We start from the raw sequence: 15,915 nt of genomic DNA, 5'->3' as shown, positions 1-15,915 counted from the left end.
ATGTATGTAGTCAGGAGGAAGTTGGCGTCTGCTGTCGCACCGATCGTCTACTCGCTGGAGAAATTAATCAGCAAACAGCTAAACACGCTCAGGATGTCTTCAAGGCGTGACCCATTTCAGGCCCTTCGTGGAAAAAGCTGAAGTACGAATCCACTTTGAAGAGCCTGTGATAGAGTTGGTGAATTATTAACCCGAGCAAATATTCTGCCTCTAAAAAAAAAAAAAAAGCCTTTCTAGGCATCTTTTCCTCTTTTTTTTTTTTTTTTCTCTTTCTAAGCAGCAAAGCCAGAATTAATAGACGGTAAATATTTATGCGTGTTCGCCATCCGTCTAAGTTAAATGCGGAGGAGCTGTTATTTACCATACTAGTGTGTCATGCTCACGAATGTGTTGCCCTTAAATAGGCACAAAGTCAGGTTTCTGCACAAAACATTCAGTTCTGATGTTTGGGCTCGCTGATATTTAAACCTTCGTCGGCTTTTCATACCGCGACGTCTAAAGCAGTTTCTGTAAATGAAAAGATGCTCAAAACTGTGCCGAACAATCTGGGTGGGAAATAAACAGTTTCAAGCAAACCACTGAGCTTTTTCTTTTGTTTGTTTGTTTGTTTTGTTTTTGTCAGCAAAAGCCCATTAAAATGCGCAGGGAGATTACATTTATTAAGTAATCCAGTAAATTGATCAAGTTTTGGATCTGAATTCTGTCTTGATCATGAAAAGTATAGTCGTCCCGATGTAAATTTTAATTTGTAAATAATCATACACATATGACATAAATAGGACATAAGACACCGTTTAATAAATATCGACATACAGTAGTTTTCTATTATCACGGAATACATTTCAATAGAACAACAGATGACATTTGTTACCGTGGTGACACTTCGAGATACAACACCAGTTTTTTTTATGTTTATTTTTTATTTGTATTTATTTTTTTTAGCACAACTTTGTGACTCGTTCAGAATTCGCAGAATCTACGCTACCGCTAGCAGAGCGAGCGCGACCAGAGGGCGGAGATTTTTGCCGCCGTCGGAGGACAACCAGACCAAAAGTCAGAGGACAGACGTTGAAATAAATGACCCTGCTCTCACTTCGGCGGAAAGCCGACGTCACCGTATGCCGTTACCACGGTGACCAAATAGCTTGGTCATGTCTGGACACGCGAAATTGTTCAAAAAAAAAAAAAAACATCTGTCTGAACGATGCCGTTGTGACATCAAAATCATCCGTCTGCTGTCGTAGAAACATGGAATAACTAATGAGTGGAAAATAAAAATAAAAATAAAAAAAGACCTCGTAGCTGATGTGAAGCCACAACTCAGTGTGACGGGAAAAATACTGAGACTGACTGCAAAAGTACCAACAAAAACAAAATCTTTAAATTCAACAAACGCCGCCAACATTTCAACACTGTTCGGTCGGTCGTCTTTCCTGCCGAGGTCATGACATAAAGGCTCTCGACATGCAGGTATTCAACATAGTTATGACTTCAAACAAACAACCCGTGCCGCTCCACTGACGGGACGTTTCGGTGGAAGCTGCGTTGTTTTGAAGGTGCGTCTTTGGAGATTGATTTCTGCTGAGGATCAACGTGACCTCGTCGCGACTCGGAGAGCAGATTGACGTTTTCCAAGCAAAACGGAGACGAAGGCGAAACTCCACAATGCAAAAGCTTTGGGTTTTTTACGCACTCTGGTTTTATGTCGCACGCGCTCAGATCGACCTCTCAAAATACATGAGATCTGATGGTGAATGCAGAAATGGGAAATATTACATAAATCTTTCTTGGATATATATATATATATATATATATATAAATATATATATATTCACAAGAGGACGACTTCAGACCTTTGAATAACAAAGACGCAGAGAAATAAACGGCGAATATAAGTGTCCAAAAAGAAAAACGCATCTCATGTGAACCTTTCAAAAGTCACCTTGGTAACCTCGGTTCTTCCTCGTCTTATGAACACCGGACACAAAGCTGTCAGCGTCTGCCCTCTCACACCGTTTCAGTCTTTCGCCACCTGCTTTTTAAATCTTCCTTTTCTTTCCCGTTTTAGGCTCCGTTGGTCAACGCCCGCCTGCCGTCGTCGCCGGCCCAGCCTCTCTTCTCGTTCGTCTTCTCCCGAGCGGCGCCGCTCTGTTTCCGACACAGATCCCGGGTCAGGTCGGATCTGAGGAAGCGCCTGTAGGAGTCCTTCTCCATCAAGTTGTAGATGGTCTTCTGAGCCCCGTCAAAACAGGACGGGCAGGCGTTCTCCACGTTCCGCCTCGTTTCTTCTCGGGTCGCCGCGTCCAAGTTCACCTGAAATTACGCAGCGCGAGAAGAGGAAAAGTTTCAGGTGCTGAGACTCAATCTTTCGGCAGCTTGACAGAAGAAGACCATCGGAAGGGCTTTCGTTTCAAAAAAGCAACAAGGAAAGACCGTTTTTGGCAATAAATGATGCTGTTTGGGAAATATTTCTTGTTTCTTTGAGGTTTTACACAATGTGACTTTGTTTTACAAAACAAAAGTAATGACCTCATGAGGGGCGTCCTCCTCAACGTAGAGCTGGTAGATCTGCTCGGCTCTGCTCGCCAGCTTGGAAGCTGCAGTCTTCTTGTAGTCCTCGCAGGCGATCCAGAAGTCCATGTTTTCCTGGCTGAACTCTGACCTCAGGAAGTTGGTGAAGACCGTACGACCCGCTGACACAGGGAAAAAAAAAGACAAAAAAAAGTTTCTATTTAGTGTCGAATGCGCTTTCGGAAGCGTAGACGAAGCTAATTGTTGAAATATATTTATGCGACAATCTAGATACACGAAGTCTGGCATACTTGGTTGCCAGACTAGTGACGAAGGAGTCCGACGCCTGCTCAAAGCCAGCTAAAATGCGAGTAACTACCTATCGGGAAAACTTTGAATCGGCTCCGAACTGCTCATCGGCTTCCTGAAAACAACAACGAACCATGAAAACATTCATTTTGAGACCTCGGGATGGGTCGCGGCGTCGCAGGCCTGGCGTCGGCTGTCCGCGGGGAAGAATTACACGACTTCAGCTGGATTGCTTCACAGCAAAAATATTTTTTTAATTCAACTGGGCTATTACATTATTTTTTTTGAACAAGATATTAGAATTGCATCCCCGCGTGATGTGTTCCAGTAATCGAGCCAGTTAATGGACGAGCGCAGAACAAATATAGACGTCATATTTTCATGAGTTTCATAAGCTCGAAGGCCAAACGATTGTGACAAACAAAATCCGATCGGGCCGATGAGAGCGGGACGGATGTAGTCGTGAGGGCAGAAGAAAAGACGTGACGGTGATGTTGGGGGATGAGGTCATGGAAAGGAGCGGGTCAGAACTCGGCTGCTTCCCGCAAGGCCGTTGCTCCGATGTTTTTTTGGGGGGGTTTTTTGCGCACGCACACACACACACACACACACACACACTGGGATTCTGAGAAGGCTCAAGCACACACACACACACACACACACACACACACACACACATATATTCTCTGCACGGGTCAGCGTGACCTGAGTGGGCCGCTCAGTAGTGCCTTGTGACACGTAACAGAAAAACTAGAGCCTGAGAATGCATCAAGAGTTTCTGTGTGTGTGTGTGTGTGTGTGTGTGTGTGTGTGTGTGTGTGTGTGTGTGTGTGTGTGTGTGTGTGTGTGTGTGTGTGTGTGTGTCCTTCACTTCCCTTTAACATCAGGATCACGGCATTAAATTGTCAGATGATCTTTGCAGGGCGATGCTAACTCATTCAGCACTTCTCTGCTCCGTATTGTCGCCCTTTTATTTCTCATATTTTTTTTAACTTTTACTGGCGACTATCAGCAATGGATGCAAAAGGTCACGGCCTTTCCTGATCTCATGAATGCAGCAGCATCGTGTCACATGAGAATTATTATTTTGTGGGTCGTTGTCTTTTTTTTATAAACCCAGAGAAACAATCCGCTGAGAATTAAACTAAACGCCGAAATATCTCCCTGGCGGTTAGCGGCGATATTTGTAGGACTTTTTTTTTTTTTTTTTTTAAGTCCTCTGGGCTTTCTTTTGGATTTGAAGCTTGAGTTTCTGGTTTTCTTTGGGATTTTATTTTTAGGTGTGAAAACTGATGTAACACTTACTGTCACTGCTCATCACATGACTGAAACACTCCTTCCATTTCTCGACTTCGGCCGTATTGGACGTCCTAAAACAAACACAGATAAAGAATGTTTTTTTTTAGACTCTCCATGTAGGGATTTCCCATATATTTATTTCTATTCAATGTACTGCAGTACAGTAAAAGACACAAAAATATTTGCAGGAGGGTGTTTGGTATGGTTTTACATTCCCAATTTTGCATTAAACATTTTCCACTGTGAATGAATAAGGTTTAATAGGATGATTATTGTAGCACCACCGTGCTGACTTCCAGCCATCCCACCTACAACATCGATTAAAAAAAAAAAAAGAAAAAAGAATCCTTGTCAGATAACTAAATCACACTGCACCGAATCAATGATCAATAATCTAATCACGGCAGCGTGCGTTATCTGACATTTACAAAGTAAAAGCCTCTAGAATAACAATACCGCCTTAAAGATTTCATCGCTCTTAGGAACAACAGGCGTTATGAGAAATGATCGATCACTATAGACGCAGTTAGAAATTGGTCATTGATACACATGTTCATTACTTTAGTTATGACGGTGAAGTGCAGAGAGGTTTTCCAACATGTCATCGTGTTGTACACGAAGGGAGCGATTCTGCCAATTACAGCAGTAAAACTGGATATTGATTATCTATAACTGCCTCTGAATGCGTTACATGTTAGTAAAAGAAAAAAGAAGGCATGGTCAGGCTGAGTGTTGTCAGCGTTAAATGTCACATAAAGTAAAAAAAAAAAAAAAAAAAAGAAAACGGTAATAGGCTTGCAGCGAGGCAATTGAATTTCAAAATAAAGCTCTAACAGAAATGGTAACCAAACATACTTTATTTACCTGCATTTTCACACTTAGATAAAAGTGATGGACTGATTTCAGAACCCCCCAAAAAAAGTTCATGCCTATATATATTATAAAAAATAACAAATAATTAAAAAAAAAAACAAGCAGCAAATTGTCTATTTCACGATAAATAAAATGTCTTTCCAGCAAATGCATTAGAGCAAACTCTCCAAGTTCAAATGACTCATCCAGGCTTGAAGGTCTCCTCCCCACCTCCCTCCCTCCCCCCAACACACACACCTTTTAACACAGAGAGCCCATTAAGCCTGTCATCAAGTCCGAGGATTCAAATCTCAAGTCGCTCGGGTTGAAGTCAAAGCCAAGAGGCGGCTTGTTTTTAATTGTTATGTCGTTTAGTTTCGGGGATTGATGATCAAGTTTAAGTGACTGGATTTAATAAAGGTGAATAAAAAGTCGTAGGGTTGATAAAAGATTTCCATGAAATCATTTTTATAACTGAGGAAAGTCCATCCTCCTCTGGGCTGTTCATACGTCGCCTTCACATTTCACAATTCTTCCATTTGGAAATACAAAACCATGAATTCCTTTTAATGCAACACATATGAATGGACCACTTGTAGAACTTTAAGCATAATCCTCGTGATTGAGTTCCTTGAAGATTAGCTTCATGTGGGATTTTAAAGAATAAAAAACACAAAGCAGACAAACATGAAAAAGCAAAAAAAACAAACAGAGATTTAGTTCCTCTGACCTCTTTGCACTCGTGGCAGCTTTCTCTTTCATCTGCTTCTGATCTGTCGCTTGGTGTTCGGGCTTCTGCAGCAAGAAGCTTATTTTGTGCTTGATGTCTTTGGCGCTGTGGAGAAGCAGAGGGGGAGGGCGGCGGGGGGGGAAAGCACTTTTAGAAGATTTCGGTTTGTTTGCATTGATAATATCTACACAAACAATTTACTCAATCACGTTTTTTCTTCTTTTTCTGTATTTAATTGTTGATTTGAAGCCACTCAAAAATGACATTTACAGTGATTTCTTTTGCAGAAAATAAACACTTATATCCAGCCTGTTGCTCAAACTACAAATAAACGTACCTTTTCAAGCATGTTGCAGGAAGGGTTGCAAGTCCTTTACACATGGTGGAATACTAAAAGATCCGACGGCAGTTCAACTGGGAGGCAGGAGACTTTTTATAGCAGTGTCCTACAGTGTCAGACAGCAGGCTGCCTTTTGTCTCCACCCACAGCAGTGGTTTTATACCTCCGAAATGTACTGACGGAGAACCGGCCAATTGCATCAGACCAGGAAGCGAGAGGGGAGAGAAAATGGAAGGAGGTGGGGGGGGGGGATGTACAGCAGATGGGATCGTAAGTATTCAAAACAAAAGGTGTTTTCCATTAGAGAAGGAGTTTCAGGCATTTGAGGAATTAATGTGAAGTCATCTCTCCGTGGAAAAAGAAAAAAATGAGAGCTCTGTGAAACTGAGCAAACACTAAAATCCCCACTTTGTGTTCTAGCTTTAACTCCAACTTCTGTACAGTATATAATGAGTCACAGCGTGTTCAGGTCTTTTTACTTTTACTTTTTCTGTTTTGTGTTAAAGGGACATAATATAAGGGGGGTTTTTTTGCTCTTAAAGGGGAGTTTTTTTTTCTTTCCGCTGTAAGAGGTTTTCTTGCTGTTAAAAGGGAGTTTTTCCTCCCTTCTTTAAAAGGTTTTCTTGCTGTTAAAAGGGAGTTTTTCCTTCCTTCTTTAAGAGGTTTTCTTGCTGTTAAAAGGGAGTTTTTCCTCCCTTCTTTAAAAGGTTTTCTTGCTGTTAAAAGGGAGTTTTTCCTCCCTTCTTTAAAAGGTTTTCTTGCTGTTAAAAGGGAGTTTTTCCTTCCTTCTTTAAGAGGTTCTCTTGCTGTTAAAAGGGAGTTTTTCCTTCCTCCTTTAAGAGGTTTTCTTGCTGTTAAAGGGGAGTTTTTCCTCCCTTCTTTAAAAGGTTTTCTTGCTGTTAAAAGGGAGTTTTTCCTTCCTTCTTTAAGAAGTTCTCTTGCTGTTAAAAGGGAGTTTTTCCTTCCTCCTTTAAGGGGTTTTCTTGCTGTTAAAGGGGAGTTTTTCCTCCCTTCTTTAAGAGGTTTTCTTGCTGTTAAAAGGGAGTTTTTCCTCCCTTCTTTAAGAGGTTTTCTTGCTGTTAAAAGTGTCTTGGCTCTGGGGGTTCTGTCCTATCTCTGCTCTATTAAGTGGCCTCTCATCGTCTGAGTCTAACTGCCAAAGACTTCAATAAATTGTTATTCACGCCTAACGGTCTCTACTTTGTTGAAATTCCCTTTGTGTTGTTTCATAGTTTTAGTTGTTGTTTAGTTGTTCTACATTATGGGGTCGATTTATCCAGACTTTTTACTGGTGCTGAATGTTAAAACTATCCTGCTAGTTCATGTCAGGTATAATAACAACAATTAACTCGGTCAAACAAAGATGAAATGGCAGCAGAGCAAGAATGCAGCATGGAAATCAATCGAATGTGTCACAGCAGATTATATAAAACTGACCTTTTTTTATCTGCTGCCAAGAAGCATTTGAAAGCAATCCAAATGTTCAAACTTCCAGATGGCTGGATTTTTGTGGCGCTGACGAGTCCTCCGACAGAATCTCCATCTCTGAACATTACAAACGAGATGTGTTTGAGAGGTTTGGGGCCTTCAATCGGGATTTCTCTCCATCCATGAATATAAAAACCAGTCAAAACCAGCTCAAAGTGATGTTTGAGGATGTAATCGACTGGTGCTTCCTGTACAAGTATGAAGTAAGTTGAGGACAACTGAGTTATCACCAGGAAAACTGAGTGAGCCCTATGATGAAGAACATGAGATGTGGCTGAAAGCTCTCAGGAAATAGTTTTGAAAGTATCTTGTAGCTCAGAAGTAAAGAATCTTTTTTTTTTTTTTTTTTTTTTAAATACTTCCAAATGAAAATGATAACGACAACAACAACAAAAAACTTTTAACATTTGATTTCACGGTTTTATTTTGGCCGTCAAAGGTGAAATCACTGTCTGTCATATATATCGTGTAGCTGCAGTGTTTTCACTTCCCAGTTTGCAGCCGGTGCAGCTTCATGCAGAGCTGCACTGTCAGGACGGTAAATAACCTGCAGATGCCAGACCTTGATTATAAAATCCCGTTTTGTTCGCTTGCTTCTTCTCAATTCGAATTAGATATGAAAAAGAGAGAATCCAAAACCAACCTGCAGATTTAAGTGTACGTCGTTGTTTTGAATCAGTGGACTCAGGAGACGTACACTAAAGTGCAATTCAACGTTTCGTCCTGTATCTGCTCTTTTGAAAACGAGCTGCGCGGATTGCTTTGATCGGATTATTCATCTCGTCCTGAAAGGAGAAACATCTGCAGCCGCGCTCCCAGCTAATAAATAAATGAGATTAAGTGATAAGCGAGCAGATGCAAGCTGGAAGTCTGGAAGGTAACCTTTTGAGAAAACAAGCATCAGCCTCCTCCTTTCCTTCTCAGCCTCTTTTACATGTGACATCGTATCTGAATCTTCAGCCTCACACGTTTAAAAAAAAAAATTAAAAAAATTGTCCTTTTATCTGATGCCTAAAAGCAGCTCGCATTCTTGTCGCCGAATGATTTAAGAGCAGCTCAAGCAGAATTGTACCTTTCTGGTTTGTAGCCAACAACCGCGGGCGTTTAAAGCGAGAAGAGCTGCCGACGGTTCCCTTTCAAGATAGAAGGATTTCAGTGTTCAGACTTTTAGCATTTAAAGCAATCAGAGAATCAGAGGTCCAGATGTGTGTAAGACCAAAGAAAGACAATTATTTAGCTTGTGTAAGATAAACAGTAAGTAAGGATAACATTAACCCTTGCTGCGACTAAAAATATAGTTTTTAAAACTAATTCCGACGAAACAAATCCAACTCAAGATTCATATCAGCGATTTGGTTTTCAACAGTAGATGGAGAACTTTTCGGACTTTTCTATAACGCCACCTCGTTAAAATGACGGCTGTAGCTGGAGGCATTATGATTTTGGGTTGTCTGCCCTTAAACTTGGCTCAAACATTCACTTGGTCCCAAGGAGGATTTTAAAAGATTTTTGTCCTCTTTGGCCAATTCTCAGGAATGCTTTTCAGGAATTTCTTCAAATTTGGCCCAAAGATGAACTTGGTCCCAACTATGAGCTGAACAGATTTTTGGGGTTTAATGTCAAAGGTCAACTTCACTGTGACATTAAAAATGCTCTGCATAAAACGCCTCTCTGGACATTATTCAACACCATAACTGAGGAACGGAAGAAAAGAAAGAAAACAGGACTGGACTGCGCAGGCGAACAACCACGAGGCAGTAATTCTAGTTTTGATTTATTAAATGAGTCATTTCAGCAGATTTGTCACAACCAGCGAGGTGGAGGATGTTGACATTGTGATCCGTCTAAGTGCCACTCCATCATCTCACTGTCGCCGAGGTAACGCTCGGTTGTTGCACTTCAACCTTTTGCAGAGCAGCAGCTGCCGGCGGATGCCGGCAACACAGTCCAAATCATCAGTTTGGACTTCACGGGACAGATTATAACACTTTGGGGTTTTTTTTCTTCATTTGTTTGGTGTTGACAACAGCAATGATGGGCCAGGTGAAAAAAAAAAAAAAAAAAAAAAAAAAAAAAAAGGTTTCTGTCAACACGCAGTTGATTGCAGATTTTCCTCCTGTTGCTAACCAGCGCTCATCCAGACAGCAGGATTTGATTGGAGCGCCGGAGGCGAAGCTCGCACAGCGGCAAGATGATGATGGCTCGGTGTGTTCAGCACAGCTAGACGCAGACCTGCAGGTGTTGCAGGGAAAAGGCACAGAAAACACAGCAGGGTTTTTTTTCACAGAGATGTCAACCTCACAAAATATATCTTTTAAATGTTGTTTTGGACCAAAGTGAATATTAGGAGTTATTCTGTTAAAGCATTAACAAACTAAAACTATTTTTCTGGAATATAGATTTTTACTCATGTAAAATAAATGTGTTTGAGAGTTATATATATATATATACATTTATTTTTTTTATTTATTTTTTCCTACTTCAGGTTCACGAGTCAATCCAGCAACAGGGTGGCTGTTCTTGGAAAAACTGAATATCACAACATGGCACTTCTTTGGTTTTCTGTGGTAAACCTTCCCAGCAGGTCCTCAAACCTAGAATAGAAACTAAACTTAAATTACTTCTAGAAAATGGGTTTCCATGGTCATTTTCTCATCTGCCACCCTAACAGTTGAGCTATGGCCTCTGGTCAGGCAGCTAAACCGCTAGTTCAGGTTTTCAATTTTTTTAAAGTCTCTCCATACTCGCATTATCACACCTGCAAGTGAGAGTCAGCTTTTAATTGCAAATCGTTATTTGATTCAGCGTTAGTTTGAAACTCAGTGCAGCTTTCACCATCAAAAGAAGCTAATGAAGGGCAACCTGAGAGCTGAAGGCTGAGGGACATACCAACTCTGAACAAATGTCGTCAGCAGTGAATTCCCAGCAGGCTTCACTGCGTGCATCAATCCTGCTCTCTTTTCCCCACGTTTTCCCGGTATTATCTGAATAATTAGCAGAAGAAAGTGACTGTTGGCGGGAAATGAAAGGCAGAAAAACAAAACACAAGAGGTCACTTGATCGGATAATGTAGGTCATCTTAGCATTTGATGGTGCTGACTAAGCCTGTGACCTCGGAGTATCTTTGTCTTTGAGGGGGGGAGACGGGGGGGGATTAGCCTCCAGTGTTGATGGTGTTTATACTGTATTATCCTCCTTTTTTCTTTCTTTTTTTTATTTTTAAACAAGTGGTGTTTCCAAAGCAAAACATCGCAGCCCACGCGTCCGGGCGAGCTTTTGTTTTGACCAAAACGAGTGAATTGAATGAGATTAGCTAGTTTAGTTTTCAGACTGGTGGGGGTTGAGTTTCAAAAACAAAAACCGGTGGGTTTTAATGTGTGGTGCTCATCACATTTACGATTCTATTAATGGCTCCGAAGGTCACGAGCGGCCGAGGCAGCGTCGGGGCGCCGTGGACGCGGACCCTCGTAAACCACGCTGACAGGGAACGGCCTCGGTAATGTGACTCAGTCTTAGTAAATTATCCCACTCGGGCTCCGCTCATCCAACAGCTCCTTCATAAACCTTCAGCTTCATCCCCATTAGTCAGGAGGAGGACCGTTACCGAAGGATAATTGCGTCGGTCATCTGGAGGGACGCTCGGTGGAAAGGGGCGAATCTGAAATGAAAGCGGTACGGGCCGGCAGTCAGTCTGACATCATTATTCCTGTTTGACTCAGGTTCTTTACATTTACAATAAGCTTTAAAGAAAACCAAAGTCACAATGTGCTATTATTTTATTTGTTGATTTACTTTCTCTTTTTTAATATTTTTGTGCGTGTATTTGGTTTTTGCAATACACTGCAATAACATCAACTACACGGATTTAACTGGCCAATTTTAGACATTTTATCAATCCAATCTGTCAGTTTATATAAATGAGGGTTTAAAAAAGATGGATGGATGGAAGAAATACGGGAACTTCACCCGGACAAACAAAGTCGGTGAGAAAAGCCGCTGCTGCTGCAGGATTTCAATAAGATTTTGTCAAGTGAAAAATACAAATTCCCTGCAGGGCTCCTTCCACACAAGGACGCGAGATGTCACAGCTGCTAATAGTTTTGCTAAGAATTATTTTTTTTAAACACTCACTACTTCCAGTTAAAAAGCGCCGCTCCAGGATTACCGTAAAGACGGCTTTCATGACGCAACCCTCCTCGGCCGTGACAATTAGCATATCGAAACCCAAAACAAAGACTTAGACTTTTCCCGGCTTTGAGCTAAATGATCCGAAACAACACGGTGGCTTGTGCAAAAAAAAAGAGAAGATTGTTTATAAGTGTGTAAATCAGTCGTGGCGGGCCAGAATGAGCGGCGCTGAGGCTACGTGAGGAACGGCAAGCAGGTCAGATCTCAATTTGGATCAAAAGCTGGGGGTGGGGGGGGCATGTGGGGTCAGCTTGATGATGGATGAGTTACTGGGATGTGTGTCAGTGTGAATACTTAGAATCTGTGTCAAGTCTACCGTATAAATTGCCTGGATGTATGAGCGTTTTCCTGCACTTGTATTGTCTGTGGAGGGAGATGAAGCGTCCATGAACAGCTCAGTTAACGGCAGCCACGCTGGAAATGTGACAAAATGATGCAGCGTGGATAAATAAATAAATTTTTTTAAAACATGCACACAAAGTCAGCCGCTTCAGACCTTTTCACATCTCTGTCCGCTTTCAAAATCGTTGAAAGTCTTGAATGTAGTTTTTAAGGTCTTGCAAGCAGTCAAAGTTACAACTGGCTGATTGGTGATCAAATATTTATGCCATGATTTGGTAAATAGAAAAAGACATCAGTGGTGTTCAACTACTAGATTTTATATAAAAGTGTTCGTAGTTTACGGGTTTGAAAAATGGTTCCGATGCAGAAGTGCCTTAAGCTGCAACACCACCGAGTGCCACTAGAGGTCGCCTCCAAAAAAGCCTCCGTAGACTCCATAGACTCCCATTCAACTTCTGTCATTAAATTCTAAGTCAAGAAAATGTCTCCACTAGTTATCTCGTTGTTAGCTAAAGTCGCTCCTTCTTATCAGTTTCCTGTCGGTCCATCTGAAAATAATCCCTCATTCATTAGAAAATAAACTTTAAAAAGGCGTATCTGTTTGATTGACAGGTCTGTGGTGCAGTCAGGTTACAGCTATCGGTGGGCGAGTCGTAGTATCTTCAGGTTTCCAATCAGATTGAGTCAGATCCACCGCTGGCTCCTCCCCCCAGTTCGCCCAAATATGGTCAGTTCCTGCTCCAAACCGCTCCGAACTGGCAAAGATGGCGCCGGCCAAAACCCGAACTCGATGCTTCATATCGGCCGTTTACAAACCAACATGTGACATCGCTGCCGGTCGCTCTTTTTGATAAACTGACTCTAAAAAGAGATTCAAGACATATCACAGGACTAAGTCATTACCTTATTAGTAATAAACATTTATCATCCGGCACTAATGAATCTCTTCACACTTGACCGGATGATTGCAATTTAAAGGTCCATAAAGCAGCTGTAGAGCATGTAGATATAAGCAGACGCCATCTCTGGTTAAACATCATTGCGTTGTACAAACACAGTTACGATCAGAGACGGATCGACTGGCTTCTCCAGAGGACAAACTTGAACCAGAAGTGGATCTGCTCCGACCGTGATGTAACCGCGGTGTAATAATCAAACGTCGAGGTCTCATGTGACAGGACGAAAAAAACAAAACAAAAAGGGAACCTGTGATTATTAGGATATTGTCAGACACCTCGTGTTTCTTCTCTCCAGTGCAATAAATGTAGGGTGTAAATATCCACGGAGAGAAAGTAAACAGTCGCAGGTGTAAATGTGGCCGTGTTGATGCAGTTTGCAGCGTTAGTACTTCCACAGCGACGGTTTAAAACGCTGCCGCGACCAGAAGTTTGGTGTCAAACTTTTAAAGGGTCAAAGTTCAAAGTTGGGCTTCATTCTCAATGCTCAACAGTGTACAAATCCAATTCATTATTCATGAGTTACCCATGTGGAAATAATGTATTATGTGCTTAATCTGTAGTTCTGTCTTTGTAACTCAAGTTTCCTTTGTGCCTCCATGTGTGTGCATGCAAATCAGCAGTGTGTGTGTGTGTGTGTGTGTGTGTGTGTGTGTGTGTGTGTGTGTGTGTGTGTGTGTGTGTGTGTGTGTGTGTGTGTGTGTGTGTGTGTGTGTGTGTGTGTGTGTGTGTGTGTGTGTGTGTGTGTGTGTGTGTGCCGTCCCGTCACAGCTGATTTTAAATGGTCACACACAGTCCTCCCATCATGAGTCATGAGGTGTGTAATTTGGGCCATTAGGCTGCAATCGGTGGATGTTGCCGCTCACCAATGCCGTTTCAGGCAGTTCACCTTCAAACTTTTTGTTCCCTCTGACGAGAGCTTTTTCAGACGAATGAAATCTAACATTGAAATTTGTAGAAATAAACTTTGACGCGATTCAAAACAAAACAAGAACAAGGTTTATCGCTTTCATAAATCATTCGTTTTGGGTTTTTTTGGACAGTTTGTGGCTTTTAAAATGATTAAAACAAAAAAAAACAAAAAAAACATCCCGATAGTGCTCACAGGCATTATTCTATGTTTATCAGTTTTAGGATTAGGATCTTTTTGAACATCTATGTTTTTGTTGTTGCTTAATTCAATGTCAGCCTGATTTATTTATTTTTTAAACAATACTCTTAACAAAACTAGCCTGTCAAAATAGATTAAAATCCATCCATGTACCTTATCCGAGTACAAAAGGCTCAGAAATGCAATTTTAAGACCTGTTTTCTGTGTTTTAAGTCAATTTTGTGCCGACATAAATTATTTCAGCCCTCGTTGTCCAGTCGGTAACAACATGTACTGTTCTCTCTCTCTCTCTCTCTGTCTCCCCTACAGCGCTCATTAAAATCAGGCGGCTGTTACATCCTTTAAAAGGTCATTTAAAAACTGCATCACATGGCAGAAAGTGGTGGGAAAAAAAATTCAAAGGTGGAAGTAAACAAATCCTTTCGTTGCTCAAAAGTAGCGCAAAAGGGAAGTTCTCGTATTTAAGGTGTACTTCACTTTAAAAAAAAAAACGTTCACTGTGACATTGAAATGTTCTGCAAAAATCCTCAACGCCGTAACTCAGACAAAACAAACGTGGACCGAAACTGCAACTTTGCTGTTTTTTTCACTTCAACCCTCATATAATACTCTGGTCTTTTATTTTGAAAATCTTCTTGTTTTTGCGCGTGATGATGATGAGCAGTTTCAAACCGTGGCCTCGTCCGTAATCCTCTCTGAAAGTCCGGGTGTGTGTCCATTCGCGGCACTGATTTAGTAACCATAGCAACAACAATGACGCTTTCCACGAGCTACTTCACCGCTGGTTTAAAGTAACTTTGAAGGCAATCGACATAAGTCGACAAAAAAAAAAAAAATGTCAGCAACATTAATCATGTAAATGTTATCGTGTACTTTACAGAGTCCGGACATCAAAAAAATAATGTTATAAAAGGAAACCTCCTGCAGTAAAAAAAAAAAAAAAAAAAAAAAAAGAAGATGAATCAGTATTTGGTTTGACCAGATTTTCGAGCTGCCTGGCAGGGCGGTAGTTTGGGGAACTACGAGTGGATTTTGTGCTGTTGTAATCCCACACTGATCGACTGGATGCTGATCAGGGCTCCGAGGGGGCCGAACCATCTGTCACAGGACTCCTTGTTCTTCCTGTCGCCGAAGATAGCTGAATGAAACTGGAGCCAACCGAACGCTCCCGCCGATGGTACACTGTGCCGGAAATCTAAACGTCTAAAATCTTTTCCGCGTTACTGCACATCATGATTTCCTCGACGGACAACCAAATAGCATTTTACCATTTTTAGAAGCTCTCGTGCTGAGTTTGTGCACATTTTAAACACAAACGATGTGCATCGCACGGTCTTTATAAGGAGCCGAAGCTGGAGCCGGAGAATACCTCAGATTGGCACAGCTTCATTCCCTCCAATCAGCGACAACCCCCCCCTCCCCTCCCCCCCTCAACCGAAGGGGATTTTCATGAGTTCAAAAAAACCAAACTGGGTGGAGTGGATGAAAAAAGGATGATTGACCAGAACTGACAGCAAACCACTGAGTGATGCAGGGAAAATAAAGGCAAACACTGGTTTTCCATGAATTGTTCCCTTTTTCCAGCACCGAATATGGATCGATGAAATCCAAATGCATGATGTCATAAACCGCGTGAGGTACGACTGAGGCACTCTGCAGTTGATCCTCATCTCGTCTTGAGTTCATTCTCTCTTTTTTTTTTATTCCTGCGCTGCTTACCGCCCGCCAACATAAATCACTGCTCATAAATCCACCGAGCGGTGACGTCAGGAGACAAGGCTCCCTTCTT

General features: G+C 41.6%; 1 protein-coding gene across 1 annotated transcript; it reads right to left on the bottom strand.

Annotated features, from left to right (window-relative positions):
• Positions 1-1,670: 1,670 nt before the first annotated feature.
• On the bottom strand, positions 1,671-6,154 carry LOC138631708 (regulator of G-protein signaling 4-like). The gene is made up of 5 exons (XM_069716843.1): positions 6,039-6,154; positions 5,702-5,806; positions 4,126-4,190; positions 2,530-2,693; positions 1,671-2,313 (listed from the first exon to the last, which is right to left on the bottom strand). Exons 1-5 carry the CDS (start codon positions 6,080-6,082, stop codon positions 2,065-2,067), a joined length of 627 nt encoding a protein of 208 aa, XP_069572944.1. The 5' UTR covers positions 6,083-6,154; the 3' UTR covers positions 1,671-2,064.
• Between the last annotated feature and the right edge of the window lie 9,761 nt (positions 6,155-15,915).

The sequence above is a fragment of the Brachyistius frenatus genome, unplaced genomic scaffold, assembly GCF_029030835.1.
Source record: "Brachyistius frenatus isolate BFR_SWC_R1_liver_20210118 unplaced genomic scaffold, ASM2903083v1 Contig_163, whole genome shotgun sequence".
Lineage (NCBI taxonomy): Eukaryota > Metazoa > Chordata > Actinopteri > Embiotocidae > Brachyistius > Brachyistius frenatus.
The sequence above is the reverse complement of the archived record's forward strand: the minus strand, read 5'-3'. Positions and strand labels throughout refer to the sequence as shown.

Excerpts from the sequence above, each read along its gene's own strand:
- LOC138631708 (XM_069716843.1), bottom strand. The coding sequence starts at position 6,082 with ATGTGTAAAGGACTTGCAACCCTTCCTGCAACATGCTTGAAAAG. Across the intron at positions 5,807-6,038 it reads CCTGCAACATGCTTGAAAAG|CGCCAAAGACATCAAGCACA; the intron begins GTACGTTTATTT and ends GCTTCTCCACAG. Across the intron at positions 2,694-4,125 it reads TCATGTGATGAGCAGTGACA|CGGGTCGTACGGTCTTCACC; the intron begins GTAAGTGTTACA and ends TCCCTGTGTCAG.